The 27,589-nt window shown below is 45.2% G+C and overlaps 1 protein-coding gene across 2 annotated transcripts in view; it reads left to right on the top strand.

Annotated features, from left to right (window-relative positions):
- Positions 1 to 27,589, top strand: part of AKAP12 (A-kinase anchoring protein 12) — a 117,847-nt gene that overhangs the window by 78,420 nt on the left and 11,838 nt on the right. The window contains exon 1 of one of the 2 annotated variants that reach the window (XM_012452280.2): positions 12,046 to 12,181. The exons of the other annotated variant lie outside the window; for it this stretch is intronic. Within the exon in view, the coding sequence (XP_012307703.2) occupies positions 12,157 to 12,181 (25 nt within the window). The 5' untranslated portion in view covers positions 12,046 to 12,156. Of the gene's footprint in view, positions 1 to 12,045; positions 12,182 to 27,589 lie in introns of those variants that run through there. 2 annotated transcript variants of the gene reach the window in all.

Raw genomic sequence — 27,589 nt, 5'->3', positions numbered from 1 at the left:
ACAGAGCGAGATTCTGTCTCAGGAAAAAAAAAAAAAAGATTTAGGCCCTTTTCCTTGAAGGGACTGAGGTGGTTAACAAGGAGGGGCTCTCTGATTGCAACTAAGCCACTAATGCAAACATGCAATTATTTTAGCTATTGTCTTAGTTCATTCAGGCTGCTGTAACAAAATACCTGAGACTGGGTAAGTTATAAGCAACAGAAATTTATTTCTTTTCTTTTTTTTTAGACGGAGTTTCGCTCGTTACCCAGGCTGGAGTGCAATGGCCCGATCTCGGCTCACCACAACCTCCGCCTCCTGGGTTCAGGCAATTCTCCTGCCTCAGCCTCCTGAGTAGCTGGGATTACAGGCACGCGCCACCATGCCCAGCTAATTTTTTGTATTAGTAGAGACGGGGTTTCACCATGTTGACCAGGATAGTCTCGATCTCTTGACCTCGTGATCCACCCGCCTCGGCCTCCCAAAGAGAAATTTATTTCTTACAGTTCTGGAGGTGGGAAGTCCCAGATCAAGGCACCTGCAGAATCATAGTCTCCTGAAGGCCCATTTTCTCTGGATGGTGCCATCTATGTGTCCTCATGTGGCAGAAGGGCAGAGGGGACAAACAAACTCCCTTAAGCCTGTTTTAAGAGGGCACTAATCCCATTCATGAGAGCTCCAACCCAGGGCTGATCACCTCCCAAAGGCCCCACCCTCTAATACCATCACTCTGGTGATCAGGTTTCAACACATGAAATTTTTTGTCAGGAGAGACACAAACATTCGGACTGTAGTAGCTGTTTTATTTATGTAATGAAAATCTTTCAGGTATTTTCTCAAGGACTGAGTCACCTTGAGAATAAAACAGTTTCAGTGTCACCTAATTTATAGTAACTTCTTTATGGTTAAGGCAGTGATATAGTCTAGAAGACAGTGCCCCTATATTATAGTGTATTGGTCCATTCTCACACTGCTATAAAGAACTGCCCAAGACTGGGTAGTTTATAAAGGAAAGAGATTTAATTGACTCACAGTTCTGCAGGCTGGGGAGGCCTCAGGAAACTTAACAATCATGGCGGAAGGAGAAACAAACACGTCCTTATTCACATGGGAGCAGAAAGGAGTGGCAAGCAAAAGGGAGATCTCAGATCTCATGAGAACTCACTCAGTATCATGAGAACAGCGTAAGGGTAACTGCCCCCATGATTAAATTTCCTCCCACTGAGTTCCTCCAGGAAACACGGAGCTTATGGGAACTACAATTTAAGATGAGATTTGGGTGGGGACACGGCCAAACCATATCATATAGAAAAGGATGTTTCATAACATCTGAAGACATATTCTCTGGGCTTAAAATTCAGCAACGGTTTAGCCTGTTAATCAAGATTTATTCCTGCATACCACGCTTTGAATTTTTTTCAAATTGCTCTGTAGTTCAAGTGTCGGTACAGCCCGATACCGAGTAGTTTTCCTCTGACCTCTAGTGTTAACCAGTGCATGCGTTAGTCATTGAGATGAAAAGTGGTATGTGCCAGATTTCATTAATTGAATGAACTGGTTACTTTCATGCATCTTAACATGGACATGCACTATTTAGACCAACCCCAAGCACAAGGTCATTAACTCACTGTATTAATTTGCTAGGGTTGTCATGTCAAAATACTCGACTGGGTGGTTTAAACAACAGAAATTTATTTTTTCGCAGTTCTGGAGGCTGGAGTTCTGAGATCTTGGTGTTGCAGGTGTGGCTTCTCCTCAGGCCTCTCTCACATGGTCTTTCCTCCGAGCACGTGCGCATTCCTGGTGTCTCTTGGTGTGTCCAAATTTCCTCTTCTTATAAGGATGTCTATTCTATTTTTTTTGAAACACCATCTCGCTCTGTCGCCCGGACTGGAGTGCAGTGGCACAATCTCTGCTCACTGCAACATCCACCTCCTGGTTTCAAGTGATTCTCCTGCCTCAGCCTCCCAAGTAGCTGGGATTACAGGTGTACACCAGTACGCCTGGCTAATTTTTCTATTTTTAATATAGATGGGACTCTACTCTTCACCATGTTGGCCAGGATGGTCTTGAACTCCTAACCTCAAGTCATCAGTTCACCTTGGCCTCCCAAAGTGCTGGGATTGCAGATGTGAGCCACCACACCCAGCCAGGACTCCTGTTATGATTAAGGCCCAGGCTAATGGCCTCATTTTGACCTAATCATTTCATTAAATGCCCTGTTTCCAAATGTAATAACTTTCTGAAGTACCGGGGGTTAGGACTTCAAATGTGAATTTTGTGGGGGACACAGTTCAGCTCATAGCACCACCTCCATGATGGACCCACTGGAAAGTCAGATTTGGTACCAGAGAAGCCTTTGTAGAAAAGAGCTTGGAGGTTCTGTGAACCAGGAGCCCACCCCGCGCAGAAGGCTCTTCTGCTTAACCACTTGAAGGTTTGCGGCATTTTCTCCATAAAAGGAAGCCATTTATTCCCCTGGAGCTCAAATATGCCTCCCTCCAACTGCTCTTCTCTGTTCCCAGGGCTGCCTTCTGGAACTACACAGAATAAACTCACCTCCTTTTTCCACATGGCAGCCCTCTAAGTATTTGAAAACATTTATCATGTCTTTCCTTTAATCTTTTCTTCTCTAGGCAAAACATCTCCCGAGAAAATAACCTGTCTCACATTAAAAGAAAAACGCCAGGGCTTATATATATTTCAGATAGGAATGTGCTTGATGGAAGCTTGCCAAAGTTCACTGGGTTTCAATTTCAGTATCCCCAGTTTTGAGAACAGTGTATTTCTCGGACTCTTTAAAACATAAGTACAGCTTCATTTGCTTTAAGCCAAATATTATATACTGAAAGAATTGACTGGAGGATGTGAGCAATTGATACTGAAGTATGTGACTGGTGGCATAAGGGAGTCCCTTATCTCAAGGGTGATGCAAAATGAGCTAAAGTCAAATGAAATGAAGAAAACATCAATATATGTTGACACGGTTTTCTAACACTGGAATAATCAGTCACCCTTCTGGTACTTTCCTCGACAAGATGATTAGCGTACAGCCTTACACAATGCAGTAGCCAGAGATTAGAGCAAGGGAATTCCTGCTTTCCAAATAACTGTTATCTGTAAATGAAGTGGCAGATTGATAGTGTCCAGCCAAATAACCTGGTAGCAGAGCCAGGATCTGCTCCCAAGCCGCCGCCTGCCAATCTTAGCCGTAAGCCCTGTGGCCTCGTTGTGTAAGCTCAGCATTATGGACTGAAGGTTGGTGTCTCCCCAGATTTACATGCTGAAATCCTAACCCCAAGGTGATGGTGTCTGGAGATGGAGCCTTTTGGAGATACTTAGGTCACGAGGGTGGAACCCTCATGAATGGGATTAGTGTCCTTATGAAAGGCACCATTTCCCTTTCGCTATGTGAGGTTACAGAGAGCAGTCTGCAGTCCAGAAGAACGCAGGATTACCAGATCCCAACCACACTGGCCTCCTGATCTCTGACTTTGAGATTGCGGGAATTAAAAGTGCCCGTTGTTTACAAGCCACGGGTTTATATGATGATTTTATGGCAGCCCGAATGGACTAGGACAGGGAACAAAAAGTATGATATCTTCCTCATGCTTGTCAAAATCTTGGTCCTAAATATTCCCCTCATTGAGTCAATTTCTATCGAGTGTGTTCAAATACCTTAGGATTCTCTGTCGGTGCTGCCTTGATCGACGTCTTGCCGTTGGAATCTGATGCTGTTTTGATTCTTCATTCCTTGTGTAGCTCATGGACTCCTTTTGGTCTTCAGTCTTCTGCACATCTTATAATGAGGACTTTCCACGTGAATCCGTTTCCATGCAGTTTGCTGGGTTCTTATGAGTTCTTTCAGTCTAGAAACTCATGCACTTGGCTGGGTGCAGTGGCTCATGCCTGTAATTCCAGTGCTGTGGGAGGCCAAGGTGGGAGGATCACTTGAGCCCAGGAGTTTGAGAATAGCCTGGGTAACACAGCAAGACCCCATCTCTTACAAAAAAATGAAAATAAAGAAATTATCTAGGTGTGGTGGTGCATGCCTGTAGTCTCAGCTACTCCAGAGACTGAGGCAGGAGCATCTCTTGAGTACAGGAGGTTCAGGTTGCAGTGAATCTCACCATTTACACTCTGGCCTGGGTGACAGAGCGAGAGGCCTCATATTGAAGAATAGAAAAGAAAAGCTCATGTACATCATTTCTGGGAAACTTTTTCCCCCATTTCCCTCTTTGTCCTTTTAACTGCTTCAAACGTGTTGTTTTTGCCATAAATTCCACTGAAAAGACAGGTATACCGTTTCCTTACTGTTAGAACACTTAGATACTTTAAATGTTATACATTCTCAGCAGTAAACATATTTATACATAAATCTATACCTTTCATATGGTATTGCCTAGGTAAAGAAAGAAATATATGTGGACTCAATAAGGAGAGAAATAATATTTATTCTACATCACTTTTATTATTTGAGTTTTTAATGTTTATTTTCCCCTGCTTTTTAAGTAATTTTAAAATTCTCCTTTAGTGTTTCTGTTGTATCATAACAATTCCTTTGAGAAACTATTCTTCAGAGTATTTATCTTGGATTTTGGATAGAAACAACCATGTCTATACAAACATGTCCAATTCAACTGGACCATAAAATTCAATTAGCTGATATTTATCTATGTGCATTGAATGCAGCAGAGACCTGAGAATATGCTGAGTCCATATCTATATGCCCATCCTATAGACAGCCTGACAGTGTCATTTAGATTCAGAGAATGTACAGATAGATAGACACAGATAGATCCGTATCTACCCATCTAAACCCATTGATCTAGATATAGATTATCTAGTTATCGATATAGGTATCTAGATAGATATGTCTCCTCTTTTTTTTTTTTTTAATTTGAGACAGAGTTTCACTCTTGTTGCCCAGGCTGGAGTGCAATACCACGATTTTGGTTCATTGCAACCTCCACTTCCCGGGTTCAAGCGATCTCCTGCCTCAGCCTCTGGAGTAGCTGGGATTACAGGCGTGTGCCACCTCGCCCAGCTAATATTTTGTATTTTTAGGACAGATGGGGTTTCACCATGTTAGTCAGGCTGGTCTCAAACTCCTGACCTCAGGTGATCCACCTGGCCTCAGCCTTCCAAAGTGCTGGAATTACAGGTGTGAGCCAACACACCTGGCCAGATATATCTTCTCTTTTACAGTTATCCAGTTTGGAGCTATATTTCACTCAACTTTAAATTACCTTGGAGCTTTTTAAGGAATGACAGGAGGTGAGCGCGATCTGGCTGCAACATCTGTCACCCCACTGACCACCAGGGTTGATTTGGCTGATCTGGCTGGCTAGGCGGGCGCCCCCCTCCTCCCTCACTGCTCCACGTACGTCCCTCCTGAAGCTGCGCACTTGGTCAAGGAGGACAACCATCCCCAATAGAGGAGGACCGGTCTTCAGTCAAGGGTATGCACGTAGCTGCGCTACCCTGTTAGAACTCCAAACATGCTCTCAAAGTCCATTTAAAGGAATAACAATGGCATAGATTCTCCCTTCTGTTTCATCTGTACTTTTCCAGCAAGAAGAAAAGAGACCCTACTAGTTTTTGGCTGATTTTCCTCCAAGGGTAATGCCAGGTTGAAGAGAAAATGAGAGGAGAGGAGAGGAGACCAGGGAGGGCTGAAGTTGGTGTGCAAGTCCATTTTCCATTCTTGATACCCGTATTTGGGTTAAACACCTAAGCATCCTTGGAGGAAGTTGAAAAGCCTAATACTGGTTTGAATTCTGGTGTCGTGGTCCCCATCCCCTCTCTTTCAGGAGAGGAAGAGGAAAGTAGCCCGCTTTATTGCAGCTGTCTGTCCGCTGGTCCTGCCTCCAGACTGGCCACTGTGAGGCCTCTCCCATTCTCTTCCTGTGTCACTGCTTTGTTTTTAGTTTTTGTTTTTTATAGAGATGGGGTCTTGCTGTATGGCCCAGGCTGGTCTCAAACTCCCAGCCTCAAGCGATCCTCCCATCTTGGCCTCCCAAAGTGCTGGGATTACAGGTGTGAGCCACCTCGCCCAGCCTGTGTCACTGCTTTGTGCTGCCACTGTGGACCGCTGCTTCCATTTTTTAATCCTCTCCCCATGTGGCTTCTGCTGCCACTTTCTCCCTGATCGCCCCAACCCTGTCCATTCTCAGGATCCTTTTTCAGATTCCTCTTCCTCAGGGTTCCAGGCCATTCTTATTTCATGGACATATTCCATCCGGGTGATCCCACAGAGTCGAGTTGCATCCTTCATCTCACGGGTGCCATAACTTTGGACCCCACCCTCAGCTTCGTCACCACGGCGTCCATCTGTTTTGTTCCGTCAGTCTCTTCCTCCCGTCATCCCAGCTAGTTGCCTTTTCTAAATGACAGCCAAACTCAGTGCCACCATCCCTTGCCTCAAGCCTCCAGTGGTTGCCTGTAATCTTCAGAACCAGCAGCACAAAGTTCTTTTTTAAATAAACAAATCCGCTTTTGCAAGCTGTAATTCATATACTATGGAGCTGACTCATTTAAAGTACACAATTCAGTGGTTTTTGGTATATTCACGGAGTTGTATAACCATCCCCACAATCAACAGTGGGACATTTTCTTTTTTCTTTCTTTCTTTTTTTTTTTTTTGAGAGGGAGTCTTGCTCTGTCACCCAGGCTGGAGTGCAACGGCGCAATCTTGGCTCACTGCAGCCTCCGCCTCCTGGGTTCCAGCGATTCTCATGTCAGCCTCTCGAGTAACTGGGATTATAGGCATGAACCACCACACCTGGCTAAATTTTGTATTTTTAGTAGAGATGGGGTTTCATCGTGTTGGCCAGGTTGGTCTCAAACTCCTGACTTCAAGTGATCTGCTTGCCTTGGCCTCCCAAGTGTTGGGATTATAGGCGTGAGCCACCACATCCAACCAGGACGTTTTGATTACCTCATAAAGAAACTCCATCCTGGTTAGCTGTCACTCCCTCTCCCGCCCAAACCCCCAGTCCTAGGTAACCACTAACCACTTTATGTCTATAGATTTGCCTCTTGCAGACATTTCAAATAAATGGAAGTAAACAACGTACGCTCTTTGGTAACTGGCTTCTTTCACTTAAAGCTTTTTCAGTGTTCGTCTGTGTTACAGCATGTTTCAGTACCTACTTTATTACTAACCCATTTCCATTAGATAAACTGAATTGTATTTAGCTCTCATGAGCTGATAGATGTTTAGGTTGCTTCCACTTTTGGCTACTAGGAATATTATGCTGCAATGAACATTGATGGAAATGTGTGTGTGTGTACGGGTGTACATTTTCATTGCTCTTGGGTATATGTCTGGGAGAATTGCTGGGTCATATAGTAAATTCATGTTTAGCATTTTGAGGAACTACCAGCCTATTTTCCAAAGCAGCTGTACCATTTTACCTCCCCGCTAGCAACGTACGAGGGTTCCAGTTTCCCCATTCGTTGTTATTGTGGTCTTCCCTGCCCCCGCCACCTGTCCCCATTTTTTAAACCAGGCACATCAGCTTTATGTTGTTGTCTTTCGTTTTGAGACGGAATCTCACTCTGTTGCCCAGGCTGGAGTGCAATGGTGCGATCTCATCTTACTGCAACCTCCACCCCTCTGGGTTCAAGCAATTCTTGTACCTCAGCCTCCTGAGTAGCTGGGATTACAAGTGCCCACCACCACACCCAGCTAATTTTTATATTTTTAGTAGAGACAGGGTTTCGCCATGTTGGCCAGGCTGGTCTCAAACTCCTGATCTCAGGTGATCTGTCCACCTCGGCCTCCCAAAGTGCTGGGATTACAGGCGTGAGCCACGGCGCCCAACCTGTTCTTTTTCTCTTTTGTTATAGTCATCCTGGTGGGTGTGAGGTGGTTTTGATCTGCATTTTTCTAACGGCTAACAACGCTGGACATACTTTCATCCACTCATCAGTCATTTGTGTATTTTCTGTAGAAAAATGGCTACTCAGAGTCTTTGCCCATTTTTAATGGATAATTTGACAAAGCCTTTAACATGTCATTCAAAACACTTTATAAATATTTTTAGTTTCATCTCCAGTATTGTCTTCCCCGTAACCCCCCAAACCCCCCAGACCTCCTCAATTAGACTCCGAGCCTCATAGCTGTAAGGAACCCACTCATGATTGCCCAGATGTCCTGCTCTTCGCATCTCTGCCCATGCACTTTCCTCACTATGGGCCACCTTCCTTTGTGCCCCAGGTAGGGAATGTCCCCCCATCCTTTCAGACACCGGCTCCAAGGTTATCTCAGAGGTCAGCCAAACTGGAGCTGCCCACTCCTGCCCCTGGGTATGTCCACCACTCACGACTGAGCTCCCCAAGGCAGGGACAGTATCTGATTAATCCCTGGGTATTTCGAATAATAAATATAGAGCAATAACTTGGTAAATATTTGTTGAGTGTGCCAGGCGCGGTGGCCCACACCTGTATCCCAGCACTTTGGGAGGCTGAGGCGGGTGGCTCACGAGGTCAGGAGTTAGAGACCATCCTGGCTAACACGGTGAAACCCCATCTCTACTAAAAATATAAAAAATTGGCCAAGCTGGGTGTAATCCCTGTACTTTGGGAGGCCAAGGCAGGCGGATCACAAAGTCAGGAGATCAAGACCAGCCTGGCCAACATGGTGAAACCCTGCCTCTACTAAAAATACAAAAATTAGCTGGGTGTGGTGGTGTGCGCCTGTAGTCCCAGCTACCTGGGAGGCTGAGACAGGGGAATCACTTGAACCCAGGAGGTGGAGGTTGTAGTGAGTCGAGATCACGCCACTGTGCTCCAGCCTAGGTGACAGAGTGAAACTCTGTCTCAAAAAAAAAAAAAATTGGTGAGTGAACTCTTCAGATTTGGGAAAACACATTTTCTGTCATCCACCTATGTATTATACAGCAAAACTTCTCCTATAATTCTTGCTTTGGGTGGTGATGTCTTCCTCTAAAAGTCCTGATTTAACAAAAGCAAAGAATGGAAAAGATACGAGAAAGTCGCCTGCATTGGACAGTGACCTCGGGTCTCATCTCCACTCCTGCTTTTATCCTGATTGATGACTTTTCTTTGTGAATGCAGACACGCAGAGGCTCGCTGGGCAGCTGCGCTACACACCCTGTCCCTGATCATTCTTAGAGGCAGAGATCAAAGGAGACCCATTGGCTGAGAGAGTCTACAACTTGCCATATGATCTATTGCTCTGCCTTGCAATTTTAATTGCCTCTTTAACGAATATCAGCCCGGATGCAGTGGCTTACGCCTGTAATCCCAGCACTTTGGGAGGCTGAGGTGGGCAGATCACCTGAGGTCAGGAGTTGGACACAGCCTGGACAACACGGTGAAACCCGGTCTCTACTAAAAATACAAAAATTAGCTGGGTGTGGTGGCAGGCACCTGTAATCCCAGCTACTGGGTAGGCTGAGGCAAGAGAATCACTTGAACCTGGGAGGCAGAGGTTGCAGTGAACTGAGATTGTGTCATTACACTCCAGCCTGGACAACAAGAGTGAGACTCTGAGTTAAATAAATAAATATATATATATATATATATATATATATATATATATATATATATATAAAATCAGATGTGTTAGTGTCTTCATGAATGTCATAAAAAGAAATGTTTAAGTGCCAACATTGAACAGCAGTACAGTGACCTTTGAAAGTGTTGTTTATGTGTAACTAGTGACGTTTTGTGTGTTTTTAATTTTTTTTCTTATCCAGCTCGGTGGAATAGCTGTTGCTTGTCCATTGTTAGAATTTGGGCTGATAGAAAGGAGAGGAGCTGGAGATTCGTTTAGCTGTGCAAGGGCAGACTTGATTTCAGAAGTGGCACCAGATGATAGCCCTGTGGGTCCCCAGCCGCTAGTGCTGAGAAATGATGCAGAGCTGAGCCCTCAGATCCCAGATCACCCACGGCTCCTGGGGCATCTCTGGGGAAGGGACTTATTAATGTAGACCCTGATGCAACGTCCCAAGTCATCTTTATCCATGATCTGCACAGCCGAGACCCTCTGGGGCTGGGATTGGGAGGAGAGGAATGGCGGAGCTGCCTGCCCCGTTGCCTCTGTGGACTCCAGAGGGATGGTCAGTACCAGGAGCATTTCTCACACACCAGACTCATCATTACTATTGGAGCAATTTGTGAACCAGAGTTGAGACTTCTCTAGAGAAGATAAAAGGTTAGGAAGCTGCTTAGTGGCTGGGTCTGGGAGGCAGCTTCCAGGCAATATCTTACTGAGTCAGGACAAGGCCCATCACTCCCTGTTCCTGCCAGGCCGGGTATTTGCCGGGATATGAAACTGAAGCCAGGTTTTTGGAGAGGCTGAAGCTGATTTTTTTAAACAAGGTTCGTTTGCCAGCAAGGAAGCGGCCTTCAAGCCGCTCACTCTGGACCCCAGTGTGGTGCATCGCGCCCCCTGGTGCCCAAAAGGCGCAACTACGTGCCATGCCCCCCAGCTCTCCTGGACTTCTTCAATTTTTCCAATTCTCCTGTTCCTCGCCCACCCTTCTCTTTGCTGTGCCCACTGTGGTCCACGCCGAGGCTCCCCTTCCTCCTCCCTGCCCCAAGCAGTCATGAACAAAATCTTCATTCTCTGAAGAGAAGTGCAGTAGTAAAACTTTTCTTTTTGTTTGCGTAGGTGAAGAGCTGGTGTTAACGGGGTCAGGCAGGCAGGGAAGGCATGAAGTGATAAATAGGAAAATGATGAAAGATGGGGACAAACCCAGGGGACCTGATGGACCTACCCTAACAAAAAATTGGCCTACAAAAAAAGTGTATTAAAATTGTGAGAGCACACCAACTCATTCATCACTCGTGTCTTTGAACAAATCTGAAGCTTCGATGAGAAAGAAGTGAAGTATTCTAGGGCTGCCTGAAATCTGAACTTTTAACATAGGCTTTGATTTCTGAGTTGTGCGCTTGCATATTAGAGATGTGATGTGATCGCGTCTAAAGATTGGAATATGGCATAGTTTGATCTAAAAGATTAACTTCTGCCATTTAGAAAAGACTTCATGCTCAAGTCTGCTTCTTTTTGGAGACAGGACTTGCTCTGTAGCCAGGCTGGAGTGCAATGGCGCGATCTCGGCTCACTGCAACCTCCACCTCCCAGGTTCAAGCGATTCTCTTGCCTTGGCCTCCCGAGTAGCCAGGACTACAGGCGCCTGCCACCACGCCCAGCTAATTTTTGTATTTTTAGTAGACACAGGGTTTCACCATGTTGGTCAGGCATGTCTTGAACTCCTGACATCAGGTGATCCAACCGCCTGGGCCTCCCAGAGTGGTGGGATTACAGGCGTAAGCCATCGCGCCCGGTCTCAAGTCTGCTTTTTAAAAGTTGTCTTGGTCAAGTGTTGAAGACAGTTCGCTCCTAACAGCCCTTCTCAAAAAAAAAAAAAAGAAAGAAAGAAAAGAAAGAAAGAAAGAGTTCAGGAAACAGCACTACCGAGTTGCCAATCCTCAGATCAGTGCGGCGTGTGTCTATGTGTAAGACACAGACGGTGAAAATATAAAATGCTACGGATGCCAAGAAGGGACGGTGTTTTGCACCACACCAACCTTTGAACAAATGTAAGGATGCAGAATGCAGTCTTAAAAACGAAGGGAGAATGCAATGTCTGTGTGGCTATTTCCTTGAAATTATTTAAAAAGCTGAGATACAGAAGCATTAGCAAATCGGTGACAGAAAGGAAGTCACCGTTTAGACCCAGTGCCGCGGATCTAGCCTCGAACTCTTGCCCAGCACCCTTCAAACCCTCCCGGGACTCTGCAGAGCTGCTCAGCGCGCCCAGAGCCCAGCTCGGGGGAGGGCTTTGGGATGAAGCACGTGACCCCCGCCTGTGCAGCCGGGGGCGGGAAGTTTGCGCTCCCGAAGTCCTGGAGCGCAGCGAGGGAGGGGCCAGCGCGCGGGTGGGTGGTTGGGTGGGGGCGTGGGTCGGGGGCGGCGGTCCTCCTATAATTGGCTGGGGAAACGCATCTGCGCTCCGCTTTTCGCAGCGGCAGCTCCGAGGGCACCTCGGGTTCTCCCCGATCCTCCAGGGCCGGCTGGGCGCTCGGTCCTCTCTCATCCCATCGAGACCACCCGGGGCTGGCGGGAAGGAGAGGAGGCGTCTGCCGGGGAGGGCAGGGACCCGCTCAGCTCGTCTCCTGTGCGGTAGCGCTCCTTAAACTATGCTGGGGACCATCACCATCACAGGTAATGCACCAGCCAGGTCGCCTTTGTCTTCCGACGGCAGGCGCGGGGCGAGGAAACGGCTTTTCATTCCGCCGAATGATGAGCGTTTGGTGGGGAGCCCGGAGGTCAGTGGCTGGACCGTTGTTGGCGTTTATTTCTCTCCGCGTGCTGACTTTTTCATCAGAAGAGCATTCTCTCTTGAGCTCAGCAAGAATCAAACAACCTCAGCGTTTCATTTTTGGCTGAGCTGGAATCTTCTTGACTGTGCCTAGGGGAGACTGTGAGTGTATTTTGTGAGGGGTTGTACCTTTCCCCTTAGGGAGAGAGGATGTGGGGAGGAAAAGGAGCAGGCGACTGGTTAGAAATATGTCAGATGCGTGTGAATTTGGAAATAGGTTGTGAAAGCTTAATCTCCCGCCGTAGTCATCAACCAAAAATACATTCTTCTTCTGGGGAAATAACAAGTGTTTGCATTTTGACTGGTTTATTAGGAACTTTGAATAAAGATACACTTGGTGGTTTAGGGAGTTAACATTTAGCTCTGGTTTAAGTGGTGGTTTTAATAAAGGCATCGTTATTATAAAATTGGTGACTAGCAAGCAACACCATTTAGGCAATGAATAGTTAAAAAAAAAATGTATGTTTCTTTAGCTTACTTTCTAGGAATCTGGCCATGAGTAGGAATTATAATATTCAATACCTACTTTTAGCAAATAACTTACACGCATCAAACTTTTAGAATGCTCTTACAGCTCTTCTAACTTAACATTTGATAGTCTTATGCCATCATACCGTGCCCTAACCTGCGAGTTTTCGCTTCCTCCCATCAAGAAAATTAAACTCCATTTGCTAATTTAACTTTGTAGAAACAGCACTTCTTTAAATATTTGAGATTATTGCTGCCAAATCTACATTTTAAAAAAAAGCAACTATAGAATTTCTAGGACTTAAAATTTTCTCAATGCAACTGCTCCTGCAAAGCCTTGCGCTCCTGTGGAATTTTAAAAGAATGTGAAACTTTAGCAAAACTGAGTGTCTCTCACTTCCTATAGATTAGCTTGTTTACTTTGAGATTTCCTTAAAATTCACTCCCCACGTTGACTTGGCTAACCTTTCTGCCATTTACCTAGCTTGAAAGTTTATGCCATATCTAGAAACTATTAATAAATAGGCTGTACAAAATGAAAAAATTTCAAACACAAAAATCTCCATTTTTCCACAGGTTAATTTTTCTATGAATGAAATATGCAAATGTGTATTGTATGGAGTCACAGCTGGGGGTGGTGCTTCTGAGATCATGACTTTTCTGAGTACCTTTTGAGTATAATATGATTTTTATTATATTCACTAGTCGATTAGTCGCATACTGAGATTCTTTTTTATTATTATTATTATTATTTTCTACTGCAAATCAAACTGAGATTCTTATGGTAAAAGAAGGTGGTCGTTTTAGCAGTAATTAAAGGTTAATAAACTTGGAGCACTTGAGGGGTCTTTGAGGAGTTGGCTCAGATAATCCCAGTGGAATGACAAATGAATGGAAATAGTTGGAAGGACTAATTTTTAAGGCAAAATCAGGTAATTGGCCCTATTGTTAACTGAATTTACTTTTCTCACAATGTGGGTGTGGAGGATGTGGCAAAATCTTGCACTTTTTCCTGGTAATAAGAAAGTGTACAGAAAATCTTAACTCCAAAAATTTAACAGCAAAAAACCTTAGTAGAGGAAGAAGTAAAAATGAAAAGGAGTTTCAGCTGTCATTTGTTTTTTTCCTCTGCAAGTTATTCTGATGGGGAAGATTCATGATCGTTGTCTTTAAATAGTTGCTCAGATTCTTGAAAAGCCATGAGGGCTTTAAAAGTTGACAGTAAGGTTTAATGAAATACTAAAAGTCTCTTGCATCTTTGAGATTACTCATTTAAATACTATGGAAGATAATTGTGTTTCTCTTTAGTACTATGTTACCTTCGGAGGCGTGTGTTTAAACTTTACAATTCATTAACAGGACTGATGGCATTTTGTAGTAACTATTTAGGAACGAGTTTGCATTTCTGAAAGTAGGGAAAAGCTGTCCCTTAATACTATTATTCCCCCACCACACACTTACACACACACAATCCGGTTTACACAAACCACTAAAATGAATGCAGTGGAAATTGAATGATGAAATGATTGCTTGTTCACATTTCATACTGTTGCCATTCTTGGGGTCTCTTTCTCTCACATCCCATTTGCAATAAGTTAGCTTGGAAACAAGAAATAAGTGATGTGACATGATGATGATCATCCCCTTCCCCACTCACATGGTAATGGCATGCCAGCAAAAAAAAAAAAAAAAATGCTTTTTTTCCTTATTTTTTTGAGGCAGAGACTCACTCTATCACCCAGGCTGGAGTGCAGTGGCGCACTCTCAGTCCACTGCAACCTCTACCTCCTGGGTTCAAGCAATTCTCCCTGTCTCGGCCTCCCGAGTTACTGGGATTACAGGCACTCACCACCACACCCAGCTAATTTTTGTATTTGTAGTAGAGATAGGGTATTACCATGTTGGCCAGGCTGGTCTTGAACTCCTGACCTCAGGTGATTCACCTGCCTCAGCCTCCCAAAGTCTGGGATTAAAGGCATGAGCCACCACACCCGGCTAAAAAAAATGCTTTTGAATTAAGCAAGTATCATCTTTCTATTTTCTCTAAGTCACCCAAATTACTGAAACTGATAATACTGATATTTTGCAAACTGTAGAGTATCATGAGAAATAGGGACATTATTCTTTAAAGTAGAAACTGGGGAAGAATCAATCCTCCAACATTCACGTTCTAGATTATTTATAATGCACTTCCCTATGCAGATAATTTTTACAAGAGAAAAAAATACCTTGCACATGGCTATTTCACATCTGCTATGTAGACAGATTCCTTGTCAAAAGACTTTGGAGACATGAAATTGATACTTTCACAACTGCTAGATTAGTAACTACCACTTCCTGAGCGCCTAGTCTAGCAGGTGTTGTTCAGCACTTTGTGGACAGTATCATTTATTCCTCACAATATTCCTGCAAAAAGTGGTTGTGTAACCCCGTTTCTATCATGAAAGTAAGCTTCTCATGATTTAGTAATTACCCAAGGTTTCACAGCTAGTAAGAGCCTAATGGTAGAGTACCTTGCAAAAGACCTCTTTCTTGTTGTGAAGATGCTAATATTTGTTTAGCGACGTCCACATTCTTACATGCCTGCCCAGATGTTTAAGGGATCATAAAACATCAATATCAAGACCAGGGATGGGGTTGGGCACGGTAGCTTATTCCTGTAATGCCAACACTTTGGAAGGCCGAGGCAAGTGGATCACTTGAGTCCAGAGAGTTTGAGACCAGCATGGTCTACATAGAGGAGACCTCCTCTCTATAAAAAATTAAAAACATAGCTGGGCATGGTGGTGTGTGCCTGTAGTCCCAGTTACTTGAGAAGCTGAGGTGGGAGGATCACTTGCGCCACTGCATTCCAGACTGGAAGACAGAGCAAGACCCTATCCCTACCCCACCACCCAAAAAAAAAACAGGTCCAATGATGATGTCACCTGTATGCTTCTGTGTGGCATTTTTGCTTCTCTGAATTTGAGTATATCTCCACTTGGATGCTGTGTAGTTTATGAGCTTTAGAACAAGGGAAGTTGGGTGTGTAGCATATGGGGGTGCATTTAGAATGCAGAGAATTCCTAGAAAAATTCCAGGACAGTGCTGCGAATCTTGGGGAAAGTTAACTAGTTCCAGATGTCATGTAAGCCGTCCTGATGTGCCTGAGGACAGGGAGCCTGAGAAATGAACACGCCGTTTCTGCAATTTCTCACTTCTTTTTCTCTACCAAAAATGTTGGTGGTGGGTGTCACTGAAACCTGATAGCTAAGTTTGGGATAAAAACATTAACATTTAATAATATATAATCAGCATATTCCTTTAAAGGTTTCTTTTTTTTTTCTTTTGAGACAGAGTCTCGCTTTCTTGCCTAGACTGGAGTGCAGTGGCACGATCTCGGCTCACTGCAACGTCCAGCTCCCAGGTTCAAGCAATTCTGTCTCAGCTTCCTGAGTAGCTGGGACTACAGGCTCCTGCCAACCACACCAGGCTAATTTTTGTATTTTTAGTAGAGACAGGGTTTCACCTTGTTGGTCAGGCTGGTCTCAAACTCCTGACCTCAGGTGATCCACCCACCTGGGCCGGCCTAAGGGTTTTTTTTTTTTTTTTTTGTCTTTTAAGCCTCTAAAGTAAAAGAAAACAAGTTATACTTTATCTCTTAATCTCTAAGTATTTGGAAAAGTGAGAAAAGAAAGGTGATGCTCCAGGTTTTGAACACACAGGCTGTGTCTACATCATGTGGAGTTTGGGGGGCGGGGAGCACACAGCCAGCAGGGACCACTGTAGCTCAGCCCTTCTTGGGATCACAGAGCCTTTGCAGCTTTGGGGGTGGGGAGATTATGGATGTCTTTGGAAGGAAAATGTATATTTGCACATACACATTATAAGACCTGGAGACTGATTTTATAAATTGAGATTCACAGAACATTTATCAAGATAAACCTGGGTTAATAGCAGGTAACACCTCAATGTGAAACACTTCAGTAATTCTTGGCCAAAGTAAGATTTTTGTACATGAAATGATTTCAAGTTTTGGTTTCTTACTACATCATTAAAGATGCAACTTTTCATATATTTTCATTTTCACATTTATTTGACTCCATTAATATTCCATAGGACTTTTTTTTTTTGAGATGGACTTTTGCTCTTGTCGCCCAGGCTGGAGTGCAATGGTGTGATCTCGGCTCACTGCAACCTCCGCCTCCCGGGTTCAAGAGATTCTCCTGCCTCAGCCTCACGAGTAGCTGTGATTACAGACATGTGCCACCATGCCCAGATAATTTTGTATTTTTAGTAGAGATGGGGGTTTCCCCATGTTGGTCAGGCTGGTCTCTAACTCCCGACCTCAGGTGATCCGCCCACCTCGGCCTCCCAAAGTGCTGGGATTACAGGTGTGAGCCACCATGCCCGGCCAGGACTTTTTTTTTTTTTAACCTCAAAAGGGCTTGTTATGACAAAGCTGTTTAAAATATTAAAAAGCATCTAGTTTGTTATTATTAAAGATGTGTTATAATTTTTTTTACAATGTAGTATTTGAGGATAGTTTATACTCTTAAAAATAGGGTGAGAGGTGTTCATTCCATATCTTTTCTTCTCTGTTTTACTTTTCACACTTAATAGTTAAGGTAACTTTCATTTATCTTAGATAAACATAAAGCAAAAAGCTTACCCAAGTTCTTGGCAGTGATTACTTCAAATTATTTTTCTTTCCTGAAGTTGTAGCATGAAGTAGCTTCATCCACATCCAGCCTTTATTTTTGCTGCATCTTTGTAAAAGTTTTGTTTTTAGGAGACGGGATCTCTGTAGCCTGGCTGGAGTACAGTAGCATGATCATAGCTTGCTGCAGCCTGGAACTCCTGGGCTCAAGGATCCTCCCGCCTCGGCCTCCCGAGTAGCTGGGACCCTACTGAGTAGCATGTCCAGCCCTGCGTCTTATATGCTCTATATCCAGGCAGAGATCCTTCCTTCTGGTATATTCAGAAAATTAAGTGAAAGAAAGCTCTTTCTACATCTTCTTTAAAATTATCTTTTCTCATGCCGAGGGCAGTGGCTCATGCCTATAATCCCAGCACTTTGGGAGGCCGAGGTGGACGGATCATGAGGTCAGGAGTTCGAGACCAGCTTGGCCAAGATGGTGAAACCCCATCTCTACTAAAAATACAGAAATTAGCCAGGCGTGGTGGCGGGCACCTGTAGTCCCAGCTCCTCAGGAGGCTGAGGCAGGAGAATCGCTTGAACTCAGGAGGCAGAGGTTGCAGTGAGCCAAGACTGTGCCACTGTGCTCCAGCCTGGGCAACAGAGCAAGACTCTGTCTCAAAAAAAAATTTTTATTTTCTTTTCCAATTAATGTTTTCAGCAGATTGACCCTGTCTCACACAAGCATGTGATTGGTGTCTCCACCCAGAAGAAAGGCATAGAAATATTTGGTTTCTGTAGTGATAGTCTCTTGAGAAACAAGGCGTCTATGGTGGTGTTTTCACTAATGGTTGATGTTGAAAGACCTGTCAATACTAGACATGTACCACATATGAGTTTGTAGCCTGTTGGAAGATTAGTCTTTTTCCTGCCCTTTGAAGTGTCTACAGGGTGGGAGAAGACCCGTGACTGGCAGGACAGTACAGAGACAGAGGTGCCTGTGAACTCGGGCTCCAGAGGCTTCTACGGGGGACACACCGACCATTCCCTTTAACAGTTTGGCCATCTTTGTGACCTAGTGGGATGTTGGAGTCATTTCTAGCTGAACCTCAGCACCAGGAGTATGTGAGCACCGTGACTGGACTTTCTGGGCATCTGAGAGACTCGGGTGGATAGCAGTGTTTTTCAAAATGTCGGGATCATTCAATCACACTTGAGTTAAATTATACATTGTGTGGAAAGGCCACTGCAAAGTCAGTTGTGTCTATGGAAGGAGGTTTTGGGGGCTTTTATGAACTTCAGAAAGTTCATCCCCATATCAGTGATCCCGAATCAAAGATCAGGCTTTTTGATTTTCCTCTTTGTAGCCAGTTGGACAAATTTAAGGCAAATGAAAATTCCGTAGGAGTTTCGAAGTCATAAATTAAAAGCGTGCTAGGCCAGACACAGTGGCTCACGCCTATAATCCCAGCACTTTGAGAGGCTGAGGAGGGCAGATGACGAGGTCAAGAGATTGAGACCATTCTGGCCAACATGGTGAAATCCTGTCTCTACTAAAAACACAAAAATTAGGTGGGCGTGGTCACGCCCGCCTGTAGTCCCAGCTACTCGGGAGGCTGAGGCAGGAGAATCGCTTGAACCCGGGAAGCGCAGGTTCAGTGAGCTGAGATCGCGCCATTGCACGCCAGCCTGGCGACAGAGCGAGACTCCGTCTCCAAATAGAAAAAGGCGCATTAACGGAAGGCAGTGATGAAGTGTCGTTGTGAATGGATTCCACCGTGCCAGGTCTGCACTGGCGAGCACTGGCTGCCGGTCCTGGAGGCCCCCTCCATTATTTTCAGAGGCCTCTTATCAATCACTTACTCCCTTCACTCCCAGCGGTGGAGGTGGGTTGAGCCTCTGGTCTGAGCCTCTCCTGCCTGCCGCCCCCACATCTTTTAAGCTGTTTTATAATGATAATGCATTTACCAGCCTGGTGCTGTGCTCACTAAGTAAGCTACGATCTTTAACTCATTCAGAACCAGCATGCCGAGAACATGTGAAAATACTTTCTCAGGCTGGGCGTAGTGGCTCACGCCTGTAATCCCAGCACTTTGGGAGGCTGAGGCGAGCAGATCACTGGAGATCAGGAGTTTGAGACCAGCCTGACCAACATAGTGAAACTCCGGCTCTACTAAAAATACAAAAATTAGCTGGTGGTGGTGGCGTGCGCCTATGGTCCCAGCTACAGGGGAGGCTGAAGCAGGAGAATCCCTTGAACCCAGGAGGCGAAGGTTGCAGTGATTCCAGATCACACCACTGCACTCTAGACTGGGTGACAGAGCAAGACTCCATCTCAAAAAAAAAGAAAGTGCATCTCAACTTTTTGTATTGGTGATTTTCGGTAACTTCTGGTCCTGAAAATCAAGAGCGTTCTGGTTCAGCAGAGCTGAGAGCTGTACAATACTGCCCTCTTCTGTCCAAAACTTATTCAGGCATTTAGACAATGATTTTACACTCGGAAATTGTGACAAAGCGTGATGGCGAAGATTGGACATTATCTAACCATGGGGACAGAAAAACAAATTGTGCAGCCATCAAGCCTTAGTTTTGAAGACTTTATTCAGAAAACAACATAAATAGTGATTATCTCTGGATGTTGTCCTTATGAGAAATTTTCCCTGTTCTCTATTGTAAAGTCTTCTACAATTTGATTATATTTGGACTTGGCAAAAAGTAATGAAAAATAAGTCGTTCTGTTCTGAAGAAAACAAGCAAAAAACCATTAAAGTTTTTATTATTTTTATAGAAAGCCAACTGATACTTCATCCTCATAACCAGCCTTCATGGGAAATACTGGTAGTGACTTATAGGTGAGGACACTAGAACAGAGATTTTATTTTTATTTTTATTTTACTGTATTATATTTTATTTTTTTGAAATGGGGACTCACTCTGTCATCCAGGCTAGAGTGCAGTGGCACGATCTCAGCTCACTGAAACCTCCATCTCCCAGGTTCAAGTAATCCTCCTGCCTCAGCCTCCCAAGTAACTGGGATTACCAGCATGCAGCACCACATCTGGCTAACTTTTGTATTTTTTAGTAGCGATGGGGTTTGACCGTGTTACCCAAAGCTGGTCTCAAACTCCTGACTCCAAAGTGATCCTCCTGCCTCGGCCTCCCAGAGTGCTGGGATTACAGCTGTGAGCCACTGTGCCTTGCCTAATTTTTATTTTAGATTCAGAGGATACATGTATAGGTTTGTTACATGGATCTATTGCAGAATGGCGAGGTTTGGACTCTAGTGTACCCATCACCCAAGTGGTGAACATTGTACTCAATACTATTTTTAAACCCTCACTTCCCTTTCACCCTCCCTCCCTTTTAGAGTCCCCAATGTCTATTATTTCCATCTTTATGTCCCTGTGTACTCATTGTTCAGCCACCATTTATGAGAATATGCAGCATTTTATTCTGTTTCTGAGTTATTTTACTTAGGATAATGGCCTCCAGATCCATGCATGTTGCTGCAAAGGACATGATTTCATTCTTTTTTATGGCTGCATAGTATTCTATGGTGTATATGGATTACATTTTCTTTATCCAGTCAAGCTTGATGGACACTTGGGTAGATTCCATGAGTTTGCTAGTGTGAATAGTGCTGGAAGAAACATATAAGTGCAGACATCTTTTTGATAAATTGATTTTGTTTCTCTTGTATAGATGCCAGATAGTGGGATTGCTGTGTGGAATGGTAGTTCTATTTTTTGTCCCTTGAGAAATCTCCATATTGTTTTCTGTAGCTCTCTTACTAATTTACATTCCCACTGGCAATGTATAAATTTTCCCTTTCCTCCACATCTATGCCAACATCTGTTGTTTTTCCGACTTTTTAATAACAGCCATTCTGGCTAGGCGAGGTGGCTCATGTCTATAATCCCAGCACTTTAGGAGGCTAAGGCAGGTGGATCACCTGAGGTCAAGAGTTCAAGACCAGCCTGAACTGGTGAAATCCTGTCTCTACTAAAAATATAAAAATTAGCCAGGTGTGGTAGCATGCGCCTGTAGTCCGAGCTACTCGGGGGGCTGAGATGGAATTGCTTGAACCCAGGAGGCAGAGGTTGCAGTGAGCCAAGATGGCACCATTGCACTCCAGCCTGGGAGACAGAGCGAGACTGTCTCTAAATAAATAAATTAATAAATAAATAAAAGCCATTCTGACTGGTGCAAGATTGTGGTTTTAATTCGCACCTCCCTGATAATTAGTGATGTTGAGAATTTTTTCATGTTTCTTTGCCACTGCTGTGCCTTCTTTTGAGAAATGTCTAACAACAGAGATGCTAAGAAACTTCCACAAGGGCCCAGTGCTAGCAAGTGGTACAGCGAAAATTTAAACACCAGTCTGTCCCCAGTACTTCTGCTCTTTTAATTTTCTTCCCCTCTGCCTGAATTCGTTTTCTCTCTTTGGTGGGGGAAAGTTAAGTCGTTTTCCTGTTGTTTAATACACAGATAAAATTTATATCGTGGTATGTAATATGAAGTGAATATCTGATGTCCTCCTTTAAAATCAGATCAGGTAAGTAATCACTTCTCGTTTTGTTGTTTCTATAAGTTTTAATGGTTATCTGAAATTCCGAGTGCATTCTTCCAAGTGATTTTTTTTTTTTAATGGTAACTTCAGGCTGGAATCATGCGGTGGCTCGTGCCTGTAATCCCAGCACTTTGGGAGGCTGAAGCAGATTGCTTTGAACTCAGGAGTTCAAGACCAGCCTAGCCAACATGAGAAAACCCTGTCTCTACTAAAAATACAAAAATTAGCTAGGCGTTGGTAGCTCACGCCCGTAGTCTCAGCTACTCAGGAGGCTGAGGCTGGAGAATCACTTGAGCCCGGAAGTGGAGACTGCAGTTAGCCAAGATCACGCCATGATACTCCTACCTGGGCAATAGAGAGACACCTTGTCTCAAAAAAAAAAAAAGAAAAAGAAAAAGAAAAAAGAAAAAATTAGGGAAGCATCTGAAGGTAAATTACATACATCATGGTCCTTTACCCCTAAATATTTGTGTGTATTTTCCAAGATTAGGGATATTCCCTCTCATAACCATGGTACAGTTATTGATAGTTGTCAATATCATACATTTACATTATTACAGAACTTTCCTATAATCTGCTTCTAATTTTGTCAGTTAATCTAATTATGTCCATTTTAAAGCGTTCCTCTTTGCATTACAAGATCCACCGGAGGGTCAGAGATCACGTGTTATCATGTCTCTTTAGCTTCTTTTAATCTGGAACATGTCTACAGCTTTTGTCTCTTAGACTTTGATATGTTCAAAGCATCAGTTCTTCTCTCTCCATTCCACCCATTCCTTATTTGATGTTTGTTTTGGCTAAATCAATTTAGGTTGCTCTTTTTTTTTTTTTTCCCCTGAGACAGTCTCTCTCTGTTGCCCAGGCTGGAGTGCAGTGGTGCAATCTCGGCTCACTGCAATCTCTACTTCCCAGGTTCAGGCGATTCTCCTGCTTCAGCCTCTCCAGTAGCTGGGATTACAGGTGCCCACCACCACGCCTGGCTAATTTTTGTATTTTTAGTAGAAATTGGGTTTCACCATGTTGGCCAGGCTGGTCTCAAACTCCTGACTTCAGGTGATCCGCCTACGTCGACCTCCCAAAGTGCTGGGATTGCAGGCATGAGCCACTGCGCCTGGCCATAGGTTACTCATTCTTAGCCAGAATACTGCAGAGGTGGTGTTGGGTCCTTCTTAGGGTATTGCACACAGTGTCCGTCGGTCCCTTGTAGGCTGATGTTAAGGTGTTGTCTGATTTCGCCACTGTAGAATTAGGCTTTTCTCCCTCCCTTTCAACAATAAGCATGTCAGTATCCTGGCTCTCTCCTCCATTTAGCACTTTGGCACCCATTGATTCTTGCTTTATCCAGCCTTCATTTTGATGGTTGTAAAATGACATCAGGTGATCTTTTGAATCACTATCCATGAGTGGGTGGGTAGGATGTATGCACTCTTTACTTTTCAAAAAGATGCATGACTGTCACTATGAATAAACTCTGCCTTTCACACTGAAATAGATTCAAATGGCTGTCCACATTAGACAGAAAGCAGTTTTTCCAACCAAGTGTGGGAGCTAACATATTGAAGTACTTGTTCTTACCATAAGTGGCACTTATGAACTATAAAAAGTTATAATGATTTCTGGAAAATAAGAATGTTTATGCATTAAAAGTGTATGAAATTGACTTCTTTCAAAAAGACAGACTGTGTATGTTGCTCCTTTAGTGCCTTTGCTCTAAGGACTCCCCAGCCAGCCTTTGGCCTTCCTGGGATACCACACACCTTCATGACGTTGATCAAGTCATATGACTGTTTTTAGAAATAGACTTTTTTTTGAGATGGAGTCTCGCTTTGTCACATAGGCTGAAGTACAGTGGCGCAATCTCGGCTCACTGCAACCTCCACCTCTGGGGTTCAAGCGATTCTCCTGCCTCAGCTTCCCAAGTAGCTGGGATTACAGGCGTGTGCCACCATGCCCAGCTAATTTTTTGCATTTTAGTAGCGATGGAGTTTCATTCACCGTGTTAGCCAGGATGGTCTCGATCTCCTGACCTCGTGATCTGCCTGCCTTGGCCTCCCAAAGTGCTGGGATTACAGGCGTGAGCCACCGCGCCCGGCCAAAAACATATTATTTTTAAGAGCAGTTTTGGGTTCACAGCAAAACTGAGTAGAGAGTTGGGAGAATTCCCCTATGTCCCTTACCCCCACACCTGCATTGCCTCCCTCCACCCTTGTCAACATACCCCACCAGAATGGGTCATTCGTTACAATCAATGAACCTACATTGACACATGGTTATCACCCAAAGTCCATAGTTTACATTGGGGCTCACTCTTGGTGGTGTACATCCTGTGGGTTTGGGCCAATACATAGTGATGTGTACCCACCATTATAGCGTCATACAGAATGGCTTCACTGCCATAAAAGTCATCTGTGCTTCACGTATTCATCCCTTCCTCCCCCCACCCCTGGCAGCCACCACTCTTTTTACTGTCTCCATAGTTTTGTCTTTTTCAGAATGTCATAAAGTTGGAATCATACATTGTGTATCCTCCTCAGAGTGCCATCTTTCACTTAGTTATATACATTTAAGTTCCCTCTATGTCTTTGCATGGCCTGATAACTCATTTCTTTTTAGTGCTGAATAATATTCCATTGTCTGATGTACCACACTTTATCCTCTCACCTACTGAAGGACATATGATTGCTTCCAAGTTTTGGCAATTATGCATAAAGCTGCTATAAACATCTGTGTGCAAATGTATTGTGTGGACATAGATTTTCAACTCATTTGGGTGAATACCAAGGACCATGAGTGCCAGATATGGTAAGAGCAGGTTTAGTATTAAAAGAAACCGCAGACTGTCCTCCCAAGTGGCTGTACCATTTGCATTCTCACAGATGACTATTTCTGAAGTCCCAGTTGGAGGGACCAGGTGAGCTCCATCTTCTAGCCCTTAAGGCTCTATGACTGTAAGTGATGGCTTTGTAATGGGAACTTGAGCGATACCCTCGTTCTTGTACTAATACTCAAGAACTTAAAGCTCTTTACAACCAAGGCAAACCCACGAGCAGGTTCTGCCACACCTTGGCCATTGCCGGACAGAACCCCTGTGTGTTTTTGCTTGACTTCGTCCTTCCATGACATTGACATTTCAGGCCAGGCTGGTTGTGCTGCAGAACATCCTTCCTTGTGGCTTCGTCTGATTGTTTCCTCGTGATTAGATGCCGTTACACATTTTGATCGTAGTGCTACAAAGATGAATTCTTGTCCTGAGTGCCTCACATCAGGAAGCACGATGACATCTGTTCCATTATCGAGGATAAGTCTGATCACTTGGTTAAGGTGGCGCCTGCCAGATTTCTCAATTGTCGAGGTCCTTTTTGTTTGTTTGTGTTTTTTTGTTTTTTGGCTTTCTTTTTTGAGACAGTCTTGCCCTGTCTCCCAGGCTGGAGTGCAGTGGCAAGATCTTGGCCCACTGCAACCTTCACCTCCCAGGTTCAAGCGATGCTCCTGCCTCAGCCTCTCGAGTAGCTGGGATTACAGACATGAGCCACCACGCCCGGCTAATTTTTTTTTTTTTAAAGTAGAGATGGGGTTTCACTATGTTGGCCAGGCTGGTCTCGAACTCCGACCTCAGGGGATCCACCTGCCTGGGCCTCCCAAAGTGCTAGGATTACAGGCATAAGCCACCGTGCCCGGCTTTTTTTTTTTTTTTTTTTTTTTGTATTTTTAGTAGAGACGGGGTTTCACCAGTCGGCCAGGCTGGTGTTGAACTCCTGACCTCAGGTGATCCGCCCTCCTGGGCCTCCCAAAGTGCTGGGATTACAGGCGTGAGCCACCGCGCCAGGACTCGAGGCCTTTTTTGAAATTAAGTGTCAGGGATGTTGAGCGGCGGCTTGGCAGTGAGTTAGCAGGATGGTTTTCGGCCTCAGCGGGCTTGGGTTTGAAGAGACCCCACTGGGGCGGTGCGCAGCGCCCCGGGGAATTTTTCTGGAGGCCGAGGGCTGGCGCCGGGCGCGGGGAGGCTGCTCGGGCCCAGCTCCCGCGAGCGATGGCAGCCCGGAGGGGCGTGCTGGGCCTCGCGGGCCGCTGTTGGGCTGCCCCTGCTGGCGGGCACTGCGCGGCATGCCCCGGTGGGGTTAACCCCTGCTGTGAGTAGCGCGCGCCCCCCAGCGGCGGTTTGCCCCGCGGCGATGGCGGACAACGAATCCCCAGGGCCAAGGATCCCTTAGGACCGCCCGAGATGGGTGTGTGGGTTTTCCAGCCTCCTCCCTTCCCGTCCCAGGTTTGGGAAAGCCTCGCTGCTGACCACAGTGCGCAGGGACAGGTCGGGAAGGGCCAGCGCCCGTGGCATCCCGGCCCAGGCTGCAGAGCCGCCTGCTTCCCGTGATCTTGCCCCAGGCCCCCAGCCCCAGAAAGGCAAGGCCTCGTTCTGGGTCCCGTGACACAGGTGCCAAAACGCTCTGCGCTGGCAGCCTACCTCCTACAGGGAGGTAAGAGGGAAACACTTTAATATACAGCCGTAGTCCCAGGGATACCTCAGGGAGGGCCCCACTTCCCGCCACCAGAGGACCCTGCCCAGAAGACTCTGGCTTGGGCGGTTGGAATGGACGTGGCTGTGGCTGCGGTCTCCGGGGAAAGTGGGCGGCAGGGCAGGTCTAGGATGACCCAGGCCTCAAAAAGTCACCAGGATTTAGCAAAGTTGCCCTCACTGGGGGGCCTGAGGGCCAGCAAAGTGTTGGACGCAGAACAGAATGCAACAGGCCTCAACACTTGAGCTGCCGCATGGGGAGAGGAGCCGAGTGATGAGACAGGGACTGAGGAGTAGGGTCTAGGCTTCTATGCAGACTCCAAGCCTAATGGGTGGCTACAGGATCGCGTGGGTGTAGGGGTCGGGATCTAATCTCAACAGTGCAGGTGCAGGTATAGGCACCTGTCAGGCTAGGTAGGTCAGAATATTCTCTAGGCCCTGGAGCCATTAGGAGTCGACAGCCTGGTGCTGTGATAGCAGCGGTATTTTAGGAAGCAGGCCTCCCAGGTTGGAGTGTGTAGAGGGCCCCAGCACAGAGGGTACTTGGAGGCCGAAATCAGGTGAAGCACAAAGCACAGAGGTGCCAGAAGATTGTTCCGACAATTGTAGCTCTTAGGATTACTTAGGTCAAAAGAGACTATAGACTAGTTGACCAGTTATGATTTAAAGTTTTTCTATATACATTTCATTATGTGTTCAACTCATATCTCACTCTATTTAAAGAGAATATCTGATTATTCCTAAGCTATACTGAACTATCAATAGCTTTTCAGTAACAACTACCTTAGATACCAATGGCAGTTGCCCGGGCTGGAGTGCAGTGGTGCAATCTTGGCTCACTGCAACCTCCACCTCCCGGGTTCAAGTGATTGTCCTGCCTCAACCTCCTGAGTAGCTGAGACTACAGGCATGCACCACCACGCCTGGCTTCGTTTCGTATTTTTAGTGGAGACAGGGTTTCACCATGTTGGCCAGGCTGGTCTTGAACTCCTGACCTCAAGTGAACCGCCTGCCTTGGCCTTCCAAAGTGCTGGGATTACAGGCGTGAGCTACCTTGCCCAGCCCAATAGCTGTTTTGTTCTGCC

The sequence above is a fragment of the Aotus nancymaae genome, unplaced genomic scaffold, assembly GCF_030222135.1.
Source record: "Aotus nancymaae isolate 86718 unplaced genomic scaffold, 86718_ANA_hifiasm-v0.15.2.pri h1tg000040l, whole genome shotgun sequence".
NCBI lineage: Eukaryota > Metazoa > Chordata > Mammalia > Primates > Aotidae > Aotus > Aotus nancymaae.
This window is presented reverse-complemented; position numbering and strand designations above follow the sequence as displayed.